This window comes from Pan troglodytes, chromosome 14, assembly GCF_028858775.2.
Source record: "Pan troglodytes isolate AG18354 chromosome 14, NHGRI_mPanTro3-v2.0_pri, whole genome shotgun sequence".
In the NCBI taxonomy this organism is placed as follows: domain Eukaryota; kingdom Metazoa; phylum Chordata; class Mammalia; order Primates; family Hominidae; genus Pan; species Pan troglodytes.
The window spans coordinates 57914592-57929037 of NC_072412.2; the positions used below are offsets into that span (position 1 = coordinate 57914592).

Sequence of the window (14446 nt, forward strand, 5' to 3'; positions counted from 1 at the left end):
GATCACACCACTGCACTCCAGCCTTGGCAGCAGAGTGAGACATTGTCTCAAAAAAAAAAAAAATTTATTCTAAGTCCCCTGTCTATCATTACCCATCCAACCCCAAGATCTATCAGATCCTGCCAACACTAGCCACCAAAACATACTCTGCATAAAACACTCTCTCCATTCTTTATGGATGAAAACTTCTAATGCAGCCAAAGGTACACAAAGCACTACAAAACATAAAGAAAACGTGTAGGGCAGATGCATTCTCAGGTGAGCCAAGTGGTGCAATCTTTGGAGTGAGTAATGGAATATGAGTTCCATTATTTATATATACATATAATTTTTTAATCTAACAAATATACTTTTTTAAATCAAAACTGATTTTTTTTCTGATCCTCACTAGTGGAATTTTTATTTTTAGTTTGACAAATGACTTTATGCACTTAAATAAATTATATAAAGTAAAAGAGTTCAGAAGGAACAACAAAAGATTCTTAGCATGTGTAATTGTACCTTTTGTGGTCCTAAATATGAGCATGGAGAAGGATAAACTATATATTGACTTAATTTTTAATTCAGATTTTACAGTAGTCAGATTTCCAGTAGATTTTCCCAAAATAAATCACAATACTATAACTCAGAGAGACTTTAATAGGAGATTCTCAAAGCTTTTCAAGCAGAGGGGCTTAGTATGGGAACATCTCTGAAGCTTTGAAGACAAAGCCAGCTCATTGTTATGCTGTATGAGGAGCTCCAGTGTGATCTTGGAGGCACAGAACCAATATTGTGTTCACTTGGACGTCTAGATGGAACATAATTAGCACATCTCACTTGATGTTGGTCCAGGATACTGGTTTGTAGTCCTCCCACTCTTGTGAAAATCCTTTTAATTGCTGTAAAGAACTCATATTCCATTACTCACTCCAAAGATTGCACCACTTGGCTCACCTGAGAATGCATCTGCCCTACACGTTTTATGTTTTGTAGTGCTTTGTATACCTTTGGCTGCATTAGAAGTTTCTGTCCATAAAGGATGAAGAGAGTGTTTTATGCAGAGTGTGTTTTGGTGGCCAGTGTTGGCAAGATCTGATAGGTCTTGGGGTTGGATGGGTACTGATAGACAGAATTATTAAAATAATTCTTTTTTTTTTGAGACAATGTCTCACTCTGCTGCCAAGGCTGGAGTACAGTGGTGTGATCGTGGCTTACTGAAGCCTCGACTTCCCCAGTCTCCCGAGTAGCTGGTACTACAGGTGCATGGCACTATCCCTGACTAATTTTTGCATTTTTTGTAGAGATGGGTTTTTGCTATGTTGCCCAGGCTGGTCTCAAACTCCTGAGCTCAAGTGATCCACCTGCCTTGGCCTCCCTGAGTGCTGGTATTTACAGGAGCGCGCCACCATGACTACCAGAATAATTATTTATAGGGAAATTACTCATTTGTTCTGTCTGGCAGTGATTACATATCTGCTTGGATGAGAAATTCACATTTATCAATCAATAATGGCTGGGAGGGTTTTGTGTGTATTTTGAAGCTCCGGTGTTAGGTACATCCTCATTTAGGATTAAGGTTCCTTGCTGAATTGACCCTTTTATCACTATATAATGTTGCTCTTTATCCCTGGTAATATCCCTGGTTCTGCAGTCTATTTTGTTTGATATTAATGTAGTTACTCTAGTTTTCTTTTGATTAATGTTCATAAGGCATATCTTCCTTTTTTTACTTTTAACATATATATGTCTCTATACGTAAAGTGGGCTTTAAAAAAAAATAGTTGGATTATGCTTTTTTATCTAATCTGACAATCTATGTCTTTTAACTTAGTGTTTAGATTGTTTAGTTTTATCATTATATGGTTGGATTTATTTTGCTGGATTTATATTTGTTACATCCATTCTGTTTTTTCATCTTTTTTTCTGCCTTATTTTAGATTAATTGAATATTTTAATGATTTACTTTAACTACACTATTGGTTTATTATTTATACCTTAAAAATGTATTTAGTGGGCTGGGCACCATGGCTCACACCTGTAATCTCAGCATTTTGGGAGGCCGAGGAGGGCAGATCACTTGAGATCAGGAGTTCAAGACCAGTCTGACCAACATGGTGAAACCCCGTCTCTACTAAAAATTCAAAAAACTTAGCTGGGCATCGTGATACACACCTGTAATCCCATCTACTCGGGAGGCTGAGGCATGAGAATCGCTTGAACCTGGGAGGTGGAGGTTGCAGTGAGCCGAGATCACGCCATTGCACTCCAGCCTGGGCGACAGAGCAAGATCTGTCTCAAAAAAAAAAAAAAAAGTGTTATTTAGTGGTTGTCCTAGAGTTTATAATATATATGTTTACTCTCAGTCTACCTCCAGGTATTATATTGCTTTACATGTAGTATAAGGACTTTTGAACAATACACTCCCAATTCACTCCTCCCATTCTTTGTGTGATCGTTGTCATAATTTTACTTTATATATGCTATTAAACACTTAATACGGCCAGTTGTGGTGGCTTATGCCTGTAATCCCAGCACTTTGGGAGGCCGAGGTGGGCAGATCACCTGAGGTTGGGAGTTCAAGACCAGCCTGACCAACATGGAGAAACCCTGTTTCTACTAAAAATACCATAAGTTAGCTGGATGTGGTGGCTCATGCCTGTAATTCCAGCTACTCAGGAGGCTGAGGTAGGAGAATCGCTTGAACCCAGGTGGGTGAAGGTTGCGGTGAGCTGAGATCGCACCATTGCACTCCATCCTGGGCAACAAGAGTGAAACTCTGTCTCAAAAACAAAAACAAAACAAATAATACATTGCTGCTATTTTGTTTTAGGCTATCAGTGATATTTTAGAGCATTTAAAAATGAGAAAAATGATTTTTACCTTTATATTTACCATTGCCGGCACTCTTCATTTCTTTATATAAATGCAGATTTTTGTCTGGTAACATTTTCTTTCTGCCCAAAGGATTTCTTTGAACATTTCTTGTATTGAAGGACTGCTAGTAATACATGCATGATCTCCATTTTTGTTTTTCTGAAAAAGTCTTTATTTCTCCTTTATTTTTGAAATATATATATACATATATATATATTTTTTTACTGGGGTGGTAGCTTTTTCTTTCAGTACTTTAGAGATGACATTCTATTATCTTCTGGCTTGGATAATTTTGTCAAGAAGTCAGCTGTAATTCTTATTGTCATTCTTCTCTGGTGGTATATTCTCCCACCCTTCAGCCACAGCCTTCAAACTTTTTGGTTTGGTTTTGGTTTTCAGCAGTTTGGGTACAGTATTGCTTTTTCTATTTATCCTGCATGGTGTTTTCTGAGCATCTTGGATATGTGGTTTGGAGTCTTTCATTAACTTTGGAGAGTTCTTGGACTTATTTATTGTGTCCTACTCTATCTTCTTCTCCTGGTATTCCAATTACATGTATGGGAGTCTGATATTGCCCCACAGCTCTTAGGTCTTCTATTCTGTTTTATGTACTCTTTTTTTCCTCTTTGTGTTTTTTAGTTTGGGACATTTCTATTTACTTGTATTCACATTTACTGTTTCTTTCCTCAGCTGTGTGTCAAGTCTATTGATGAGCCTTCTTCATCTGTGTTACCATATTTTAAAATTCTAATATTTCCATTTGACTTTTTAGTTTCTAACAGTCTGATGAAATTTTCCATCTGTTTATGCATCTTGTTCACCTTTTCCACTAAAGTTTTTGGCATATTTATCGTAGCTATTTTACGTTCTCTCTCTGAGAGTTTTAATATCTGGGTCAGCTCTGAGTCTGGTTATCTTGATTACTTTGTCTCTTAATTGTTTTATGGTTTTTTTCCTTGCTTTTTGTGCCTAATAATTTTGAGTTGAAAGCTGGACACCTTGTTTGAAACTATAGACATGGAGGTATTTATGCCTGGAAATGGTCATACCTCTGTTTTTGCTAGGCCTTTAGTTTGGGTATTGGGTTAATATAGTAAAGAATTGAGCTATGTTTGGGTTTTTACCATTGTTATGGCTACCCTCAGTGCTTATCACATTTGACATTTTTCGAGTGTTATTTTGTGTTTAGGGAAGGCATTGCATGACTATAGGGGTTTCCTCCATGCTTCTGTCCCACCCTCAGCTTTAGGTGTGAGCCTGCACATCAGAGAGGCTTTCATCTTTTGCTATGCCTCTTCCCCAGAAGTAGACTGTTGTTATTTGATATTTGGCACTTGCTAGCCTGGAGTAGAGGGAGGGCATTCCCTTGTACTAGTTCAGCCTCAGTCTTAGGCAAGTGCTGTGTTCCTAAGTTTCAGGAATGGGACCTTCTTGATGATCCTGCGCCTCCCCAGTGGTAGATGATCTCTAATAGTCTGGGTCCAGGATATTTTTGGCTCTTCCCCAACGGTGAAGGAGTTTGTTTTTCCATTCTCTAGAAGCAGTTGATATCAACTGGTGCTCTTAGGATAATAGGGTTTGAGGCCTTTCCCCAAGTGGTTGAAGCTTTTATTCAGTAGAGGAAATGGAGAGAGGACAGGTGAGGTTCTGTGTCTTTTCCACAGTGCTGCCCCTTCCCTCCTTGGGCCTCCACCATGAGGGAGGCTTTGTCTGGTCTTGCACCTGCCCCCAGTGCTTCTTGTATTTGATGAGATCTGTGGAGAAGAGTCTGCAAGTGGGTATAAATTCTGCTTGTGTATGTGAGTCGTAGGGGTTCTATATTCTGTGTTAGTCCACTAGGCTTTTGGCAGTTCATTACATTTTTAAGTGAACTCTTCTTACCACCTTGTATGCGGCCTGGTGTCTGCCCCTGGTAAACAAGAGTTGCATCTCATTTTTCCTTGGAAGATGCTATTTTTCCTTATATTGCAGCACAGTTAGTTGTCCTGCGACCTCAGCTCTTTTTTGGGTTCTGGAAAGGTTAAGATTTTTAAATTATATAGCTTTTCTTTGTTTTAAAGTTAGGAGCAACTCTTTTCAGCTTTCTTCATCTCTGGGAATGCTTTAACTCACGGGCTTTTCAAGACCTGAGATTTGAGTTTTGCTGTTTCATTTGGGTGCAGTTAAATACTGATTCTCAAATGAACTAGCATTAAAAGCATAACTTATATCCTTGCAGAAACTTGGGAACTGTGGCAGCCATGGAGCCAGTGTAGTGCCACATGTGGGGATGGTGTCAGAGAGCGTCGCCGAGTGTGTCTCACTTCCTTCCCCTCCAGTCCTGTCTGCCCTGGAATGTCCTTGGAGGCCTCCCTGTGTTCCCTGGAGGAGTGTGCTGGTAGGTATTCTTGCTTCCTTCGGGAGTCTCTCCTCAGAGCCTTCATCAGAAGGAATATTGAACCCAGGCCTGCCTGAGAGTTACCAGTCTAAGATCAGGAGTAGACTCATTAATGCTCTGTGATTGCTGTTGGTTGTACTAACCCTGTATTTGTTAGTGTATCTAAGACCGGGAATAGCTGGGAGAGTAGCTTACCAGTGAGATAATGGGATTTACCACTGTAGAAGATAAGGAAATAATAAGGAAATATTAAGGATTCAGACATATTAAATAATTTCTAAAAATGCAAAAAATGGGGAAAGGATCATTTCTTCATAAGTTTTTTTTGTTTTTCTCCCTCTGTTTCTCCCCACCAAAACTGTGGAAAAACAGTTTTCCTTAATTTTTCTCCCTATCAACCCAGAAAAGCCAGGGGACCACATAGACCATTATTTGTCAAAATGGGGCAAGACTCCCTGTCCTATACCCTGAGTGGCCTAAGTTATTCCTTACTGCCCCTACCCAGAGGGACATTTCTTCATGCTGTCATCCGAGGACTGGCCTTTCCTGTATCTTCTAAGCGTCTTCAAGGCACATACTCGTAGCTGGTCAGTGAGTATTTGATCTAAATAGTCTATAGATATGTTGCTCACACGGCTCAGTTAGGTTTGCCCCAGCTTGTGGAGCTAAATCCTGTTCATTTACCATGAGTTACACACTGAATAGTCCTTGCTTTTTCCACACACCATCCCGCCTCCTGACAGACAATCCACATTTACTTTGCCAGCCTCTGCTCTGGTCCTGACTCTTAGATAAAAGTCCTTGTGTCAAGGATTTTATCTTGTCCTTGTACTCTCCAATTCCAGGTTAAAAGACCATCTTAGTTCCTTGTTTCTTTGGGATATGGAGGAGTTATGTGCTTTTCTGTGTTTGGATCTCAGAGTACCTTTTAGCCCAAACCACAGGCACCTGGCAACATCTCAGCCAGTGTCCCCACCTGTGGCCTTAGAAAATCCTTTTTGCTATATCATTTTTCCAGCCAGTATCATAGGCTCTGTTCCCTTCATTCCAGCATTTTTAGGACATTATTCTTTCTCCTATTTTTTTTTTCTTATTGTAGCTTCCTCTTCTCCTAGCCTCCATCTGCCTGTCTTTCATAGGCCCCACCCTGAATCCATTATTTCTTCAGTGATATACTGTTGTCCAAGGCTCTCTTCTCTGTCTGCTCTTTTCTTTATAAGTCCTCTTCACTTTCCACAGCACCTTCCTTGTGTATAACTTCCCTCAGATACACCTTATTGTCTCAATTCTGGGATGGGATCATGTGTTCAGACATTTCATATCTGAGTTCCATAACACTCAGATGAATTTAAACTCAGTGGCCACTGGTGACTACTAATCTTTTATATGTGACAATATTTATTTATTGTTATTACCATTAATTGGTTATCTGCTGTGTGACAACACTTAAAATACATTATCTCACTTAAGGCTCACCGTAATTCCACAAGGTAGGTATCATTATGCTGGGCTCAGACCTCTTGAGAGCTTACTGCCTGCCAGGCATTTTTCTAAGGACCTTGCACACATAAAGTAGGCATATTCTTATTTCCACATTGCAGATGAGGACCCTGTGGGATAGGGAGGGTGGGTGGCCTGTCCAAGATCATGAAGCTAGAAAGTAGGGGCACTGGATTTGACTTCTTGCTAAGCTATCGATCTTGAATACCTTGCCTTTATATACAGGCCAATCTGGCTTTCTAGAAGAAGCATCAACAACCTGGAATTAACAATCATTTTTGAGAAATGTGATATTATGTCATATTCTGGCATCTTCTTCTTCTTCTTTTTTTTTTTTGAGACGGAGTTTCGCTCTTGTTGCCCAGGCTGGAGTGCAATGGTGCGATCTCGGCTCACGGCAACTCTGCCTCCCGGGTTCAAGCGATTCTCCTGCCTCAGCCTCTGGCATGTGCCACCACGCCCAGCTAATTTTTGTATTTTCAGTAGAGACGGGGTTTCTCTATGTTGGTCAGGCTGGTCTCGAACTCCCGACCTCAGGTGATCTGCCTGCCTTGGCCTCCCAAAGTGCTGGGATTACAGGCGAGAGCCACTACGCCCAGCCGGTATCTTAATTCTTTAATACTGAGTAGGAACTGGAAATTTGTGCATTCTAAGTTAGCAAAAAGGTAAGTCCTACAGACTTGCCTGCCCCTACTGTAAATGGTCCTCAGATATTGCTTATGTGGATAAAAATGATCATTTCTTCCAAGTGTGCTCTTTGTCCTAGTCAACCTATTTTCCATTCTTTGGAAATGTAAAGATGTATTCACAGGCTGCATAGCATCAACAATCTCCTTTACTTCAGCTGAAAGAGGAAAAACTAGAGATAGAGATGGGCGAGGCCAGCAGCTTTTGGGCTTTTCTCCAGCTGTCATTTTAAAGGAAGCCAGCCAGAGTAAAAAGATAACAGAGTCAAGTGAAGAGTTTCATGGTGTGTAATAGCAATGCTGCTACCCACTGTCATGAGCAGCCACTGCAGGTGAAGGAAGTGATACATCAGGGAACAAGCCTTTCATCATTCAACTGTTTTTACTTGTTTAGGAGTTCAGAGGTTGGTTTGGCTTTAAAAGAATGTTCTTATGCCAAGGTCTGAATGTAGTTCTACATTATATGGTCTATCTTATTCAACAAGAGAGTAGTATAATTAAATTGCTGTTGCACTGATGTTCCATCTGGTGGAATATTGATCATTTTGCTATTGCCTTTTTAATAATGAAGGAATGAATCAATCAGTTAAACTAGTGTTTATTGAGCACTATGCAAGTTGCTGTGACTGTGGTCAGGAATGTATTAATAAGATATGACTGTCTTGAAGGGGCTTATAGTAGCTCAGAAGGCACATAAACAGGCTTAATACTCAGTACAATATTATAGGGCCTGCAATGAAAAATGTACCCACAGCTTGCTATAGAAGCTTTCAGGAGTGACAATCCAAGCCCAAAACATCTCCAGTCTTGGAGGAAATGATACTTTTTTTTTTTTGAGACAGAGTCTTGCTGTGTTGCCCAGGCTGGAGTGCAGTGGCATGATCTCAACTCACTGCAACCTCCGCCTCCTGGGTTCAAGTGATTCTGCTGCCTCTTCCTCCCAAGTAGCTGGGACTACAGGTGCACACCACCACACCCAGCTAATTTTTTGTATTTTTAGTAGAGACGAGGCTTCACCATGTTGGCCAGGCTGGTCTCGAACTCCTGGCCTCAAGTGATCCACCCACTTCGGCCTCCCAAAGTGCTGGGATTACAGGCATGAGCCACCACACCCGGCCAAGGAGGTGATATTTGAGCTGAAGTTTGGAAGCTGAGGTGTCCCTCAGGTGAAGTAGGTGAAAATGGGAGTTTTAGCAAAGGGAGCAATGAATGAAGGCAGGGAAGATGGCACATTAAGAGACCTGCAGAACTGAAAGTAGTTTAGTGTGTCTGGATGATAGTGTGCCAGGGAGGGGTGGGAGACGTGAGGCCAGCCAAGTAAACGGGATTAATATCCTGAGGGGCCTTGAAGGTTGGGACCTGTGTTTTCATGGTATCTCTATCTGGTTGTAGCAAGGAGTATAAATCAGAAGGTTAGGCATGGCAGCAGATGTACCTGTTGAGAAAAATTTTTCAGGAACCTATGTGCAAAATGAAGTGCCAGCAATGGTGATGGAGGGAGAGGAGGATTCAGACTCTGTATGTGGCAAGTGATGGAGAGGGAGCATGAAGGATGAAACCCAGGATTTTAGTACTGGCAACTGTGTGAACTGTGATTCCATTCCTTTGAGATCAGATATATCAGAGGAAGCACAAGTTGTAGGGGAAGATGGTGAGTCTTGGGCATTTTGAGATGGAGGTGGTGGGACAGCCAATGGAGATAGTAGAGCTAGTGGAGCCAGGAATGGACTCTAGCTCTCCTTGGATCTAAAATTCATGCTCTTCTCTCTAAATTACATAAGTGAATGTTCTCATTGAAACCAAAAGGGAGAGAGAGAGTTGCAAGAGCTATATAACAGTAGCCAATGCTGCAGAACGAACTCCTTTGAATTTGACTATTGGGAGGTCATTCATAACCTTGGTGGGAACTGTTTAATTGGAATCTTGGGGATAGGTTGCAGGAGACAGGTGATGTAGGAGCAGTAAGCACATGCAGACCCCTCTTTTCAGTAAGCATGGCTGGGAAGACAAGGAGCAAGATAGGTCTGAGAGCGTGAGAGGGCTGGAGAAGGGTCTTTTTAAAGTGCAAAGAGCTTGAGTATGTTTATGTGCTGAGGAAAAGGAGCTAATAGAGGAGCAGCTGGAGATAATTGCTGCAGAGGAATGATGCCCCTGGACAAAGGAGTCCTAGAAAGCATTTGCTTGTGGCCTCACCTTTTATAGGAGGACAGTTCTCCCACTGATTATGTGGGAAAAAGGTAAATAGAGGTGTGGATGCTAATAAGTTTATGGGGCAGAGGAGGATTGCAGAAGAAGCTGGGCATGTACTTGCCTGATGGCTTCTATTTTGTGTGTGTGTGACCTATTAGAGTGCTAAGGAAGTGGATTGGATAGGGGGCTTAAGAAAGTGGTGAAATTGGAAGCAGGTGTTTTAGGGGACCCATGGAAGGATTTGTGGGCAGCTGAGGTTGGGTGCTGTGACTGCGCAGGGGCACTGACCTGCATGGTTGTTTATTTTCTCCACCAGTGCAGCAGCTAGGAATTCACGTGTCTGAGGTTCACATGTCTAGGGTCAGACTTCTGCTGCAGAGCAGGGGAAGGGGTATAGCTCAGTATTAGAGGTCAAGAGAATTGAGGTTGTTGGAAGGAAAATGGTTTCAGTAATGGATCATGGTTGTAAATTGGTTAGGGGGAGAAGTGAGGTTGGGAAGTGTCTGGCAGATGGGAGAAAATGGAGGGCTGGAGAATCAGAAGTCTTAATGTAGTAATAGTGAGTGAGTGAGAGTAGTGAACACAGCTAGAGAGTGGGTTGAGCGGTTTAAGATTTTAGAAGAGGAGCAGAGAGTGGGAAGGTACTATATGTTGGATGGACCTGAAGCCACCTGGATGGTCCTAGCTCTGGCATAGTGAGGGAGGCTGGGACCCAGGTGCTAGAGTGACTGATGGCTAGCAGGAGGTTGGGAGATGATGGTGTTGAGGGAGGAGTAGAACGGTGGTTGGCAAGGATGGCATGGGCATCAAAGGAATGGAAGTTTTTTATGGAGGTGAAAGAGCACAGGTTGGAAAGAGCAATAGGAATGAGCTTGGGGAACGCACTCTGCTTCTTGCCCTGTTTACTTATAAAGAAAGTATGTGTAATCCCAGCACTTTGGGAGGCCAAGTTAGGCAGATCACGGGTCAGGAGATCGAGGCCATCCTGGCTAACATGGTGAAACCCCATCTCTACTAAAAATACAAAAAAATTTAGTGAGGCGTGGTGGTGGGTGCCTGTAGTCCCAGCTACTCGGAAGGCTGAGGCAGGAGAATGGCGTGAACCCAGGAGGTGGAGCTTGCAGTGAGCTGAGATCGCACCACTGCACTCCAGCCTGGGCGACAGAGCAAGACTCCATCTCAAAAAAGAAAAAGAAAAAAAAAGGAAAAGAAACTATGTGTGACAGCTTCCACTGAGAGGGTTGGGGGAAACCATGCCCTGCAGGGTAGCCTGGCTTCAGTTGGGACAAGGAGGTGAAGGTGGTGTTCTGTGGAGCAGTTAGGGATGTTGGGGAATTTGTAATCAGCTGTCCCCTAGGGGACAGTACAAAGAGTGGGCAGTGGGAGGACGGGTGGAGAAGATGAAGCACAGAGCTGGTGGTGATACAAACATGGGAAAAAAAGCCATAGGACTGGTGACCAAAGGGGAAAGAGAGGGGAAGGTCAGGTGGCATTAGTTGGTCTCAGGTTTCCAGGTGTTTCGGTGGCAGTACAGGTGGAGGCTCCAGGTGGTGCCTGCATTTTGATGACCGTGGGACAAACCAGTTTGAGGAGGGAAAAAGAAGAAAAGTACCCCTCACAATGGAAGGTAGGAAGGGGAGTGGATGGCTGAAAATAGAAGAGAGAGAATGCAGAGGCTTTAACACTTAGGAAAGACAATTTCTGGATAATAGAAGGGGGAAATGAGTTGTATTATGTATTGCCAAGTCTTACTTTCGTCAGTTAATTTCCCTTAAGATGTACATATGTAGGAACCTAAATTTGGCCTACCTAAATCATTTTGCATTTCACATTTTATACTTCCGATGTGCCTCTCAGAGGTACATTTAACAATAGGTACCACGTTTACATTATCGTAAGTGAACACTGACTTTTATCTTGAAAATTTCTGGCTGGGCGCAGTGGCTCACACCTGTAATCCCAGCACTTTGGGAGGCCGAGGTGGGCAGATCATGAGGTCTGGAGTTCAAGACCATCCTGGCTAACATGGTGAAACCCTGTCTTTATTAAAAATTAAAAAATGAGCCAGGTGTGGTGGCATGCGCCTATAGTTCCAGCTACTCAGGAGGCTGAGGCGGGAGAATCACTTGAACCGTGGAGGCGGAAGTTGTTGCAGTGAGCCGAGATCGTGCCACTGTGCTCCATCCTGGGCGACAGAGCAAGACTCCGTCTCAAAAAAAAAAAGAAAAAGAAAATTTCTACATGCTACTTCTGTGTGGAAACTTGGAGGCCAATTCCAGCAGGAGCTGGTGAGCATGGGAGTCACCTTGATTATGGCTTACCAGGTCACCTCGCTTCTGTGGGTCTCTGTTTTTGCAGTGTTTCCCCTTTGGTGATCTTGTTTGGCTTCAGCTGCCAGCAGAAATCCATATGTAAGACCAGAAATCCCAGTCCGTGTTTATTTTCCATCATTCCTTAACTGCTAGATAATTAGAGTGAGTGACTCAGAGACCTTAAAACCGTGCAGAGCAAACAATACTAGAAAATACATATTTGGGCTGGGCACAGTGGCTAACACCTGTAATCCCAGCACTTTGGGAGGCCAAGGCGGGTGGATCACAAGTCAGGAGTTCAAGACCGGCCTGCCCAATATGATGAAACCCCAGCTCTACTAAAAATACAACAAAATTAGCCAGGCGTGGTGGTGCATGCCTGTAATCCCAGCTACTTGGGAGGCTGAGGCAGGAGAATTGTTTGAGCCTGGGAGGCGGAGGTTGCAATGAGCCGAGATCACACCATTGCACTCCAGCCTGGGCAACAGAGCAAGACTCCATCTCAAAAAAAAAAAAAAAAAAAAAAAAAAAAAAAAAAAAAAAAGTAAAAATACATCTGTTCCTCTGTGTTTTTTGTTTGTTTGTTTTGTTTTGTTTTGTTTTGCAGCTTTCCAGCCATCCAGCCCATCTCCTCTTCAGCCCCAGGGTCCAGTGAAGTCCAACAACATCGTGACTGTCACTGGTATATCCTTGTGCTTGTTCATCATCATTGCCACTGTGCTCATCACGCTGTGGAGGAGGTTCGGCCGGCCAGCCAAGTGCAGCACACCTGCTCGACACAACTCCATCCACTCCCCCAGCTTCCGGAAGAACTCGGACGAGGAGAATATCTGCGAGCTGAGCGAGCAGCGCGGGAGCTTCTCGGATGGGGGAGATGGGCCCACGGGGAGTCCACGGGACACAGGCATCCCTCTGACCTACAGGCGGAGCGGGCCGGTACCTCCCGAGGACGATGCCTCTGGCAGCGAGAGCTTCCAGTCCAACGCCCAGAAGATAATCCCACCTCTGTTCAGCTACCGCCTTGCCCAGCAGCAGTTAAAGGAGATGAAAAAGAAAGGTCTGACGGAAACTACCAAAGTGTATCACGTGTCTCAGAGTCCCCTGACAGACACTGCCATTGATGCGGCCCCCAGCGCTCCCTTAGATTTGGAAAGCCCGGAAGAAGCTGCAGCAAACAAGTTCCGGATCAAATCCCCATTTCCGGAGCAGCCCGCGGTCAGTGCCGGGGAAAGGCCTCCCTCCAGGCTGGATCTAAATGTGACTCAGGCCAGTTGTGCCATAAGCCCCAGCCAGACTCTGATCCGCAAGTCACAGGCGAGGCACGTGGGCAGCAGAGGGGGCCCGTCCGAAAGGAGCCATGCCAGGAACGCCCATTTCAGGAGGACAGCGAGTTTCCATGAAGCCAGGCAGGCCCGGCCGTTCCGAGAGAGGAGCATGTCCACTCTGACTCCACGGCAGGACCCTGCCTACAGCTCTAGGACGCGGACCTGCGAGCAGGCAGAGGACAGATTTAGGCCTCAGAGTCGAGGTGCCCACCTGTTTCCTGAAAAACTGGAGCATTTCCAAGAGGCAAGTGGAACCCGTGGTCCATTAAACCCTCTCCCTAAATCCTACACTTTGGGGCAGCCCTTGAGGAAACCAGACCTTGGGGATCACCAGGCAGGATTAGTGGCAGGAATTGAGAGAACAGAGCCCCACAGAGCTCGTCGGGGACCGTCCCCCAGTCACAAGAGTGTCTCAAGGAAGCAGTCTTCTCCCATATCCCCCAAAGATAACTACCAGAGGGTCAGTTCTCTGAGCCCTTCTCAGTGTAGAAAAGACAAGTGTCAAAGCTTCCCCACTCACCCTGAGTTTGCCTTCTATGACAATACGTCATTTGGCCTCACTGAGGCTGAGCAGAGGATGCTGGACCTCCCAGGATATTTTGGGTCAAATGAAGAGGATGAAACCACAAGTACACTTAGCGTGGAGAAGCTGGTGATCTAGACTGAGAATCAGCCTGAGCTTTACACAGCTGGGGTCTGCTACTCGTGTTTTGTAGATTTTTGTGTAACTATTTGTACCGTAGGACAGAATGTGAGGAGGAAGTAACACACAGAGGAGGATGTGTGTGTATGCATGTGTTTGAATTCACAAGGAAGAAATTATTTATCTTGAGCTTTTTCCTTTGTTATTCAATTTCTATTGATTTATTAGTAATAACAATGATAATAAAATATAAACGAGCAAATGGGGCTTGGTCTGTCATGTGGCTATGAAAGTTAAGATGTGACTTTTGAGTAGAACATGCTCTGAACATTGCATTGGCAGTTTCCAACCTGAAGCAGAAATCTGGAACCTCAACTAAAAAGGGATGGAGCAAAGTTAACTTAGTGTCATAATTCTGAATTGCAATTTATTAAGTTATAAATACATTAAGAATTTGACTCCTACAATGGCAGCATCAAACAGATTTCATATTTGGCTGATTAAGTTAGTTATGACCATTAGACTGCTGAGCTACTTAGAAATGGTGATACCACAGA

At 43.6% G+C, this 14446-nt stretch overlaps 1 protein-coding gene across 4 annotated transcripts in view; it reads left to right on the forward strand.

Moving 5' to 3' along the window:
* THSD1 (thrombospondin type 1 domain containing 1) overlaps window positions 1-14151 on the forward strand; it is a 29082-nt gene extending 14931 nt beyond the window's left edge. For 2 of the 4 annotated variants that reach the window (XM_016925337.3, XM_016925338.3), the window contains exons 4-5: window positions 5075-5233; window positions 12529-14151. In XM_016925337.3, coding sequence (XP_016780826.1) covers window positions 5075-5233; window positions 12529-13907 — 1538 coding nt within the window. In that variant the 3' untranslated portion in view covers window positions 13908-14151. The remainder of the gene's footprint in view (window positions 1-5074; window positions 5234-12528) is intronic. The other 2 variants (XM_016925339.3, XM_063792160.1) reach the window with 1 other exon arrangement.
* Window positions 14152-14446: the final 295 nt, after the last annotated feature.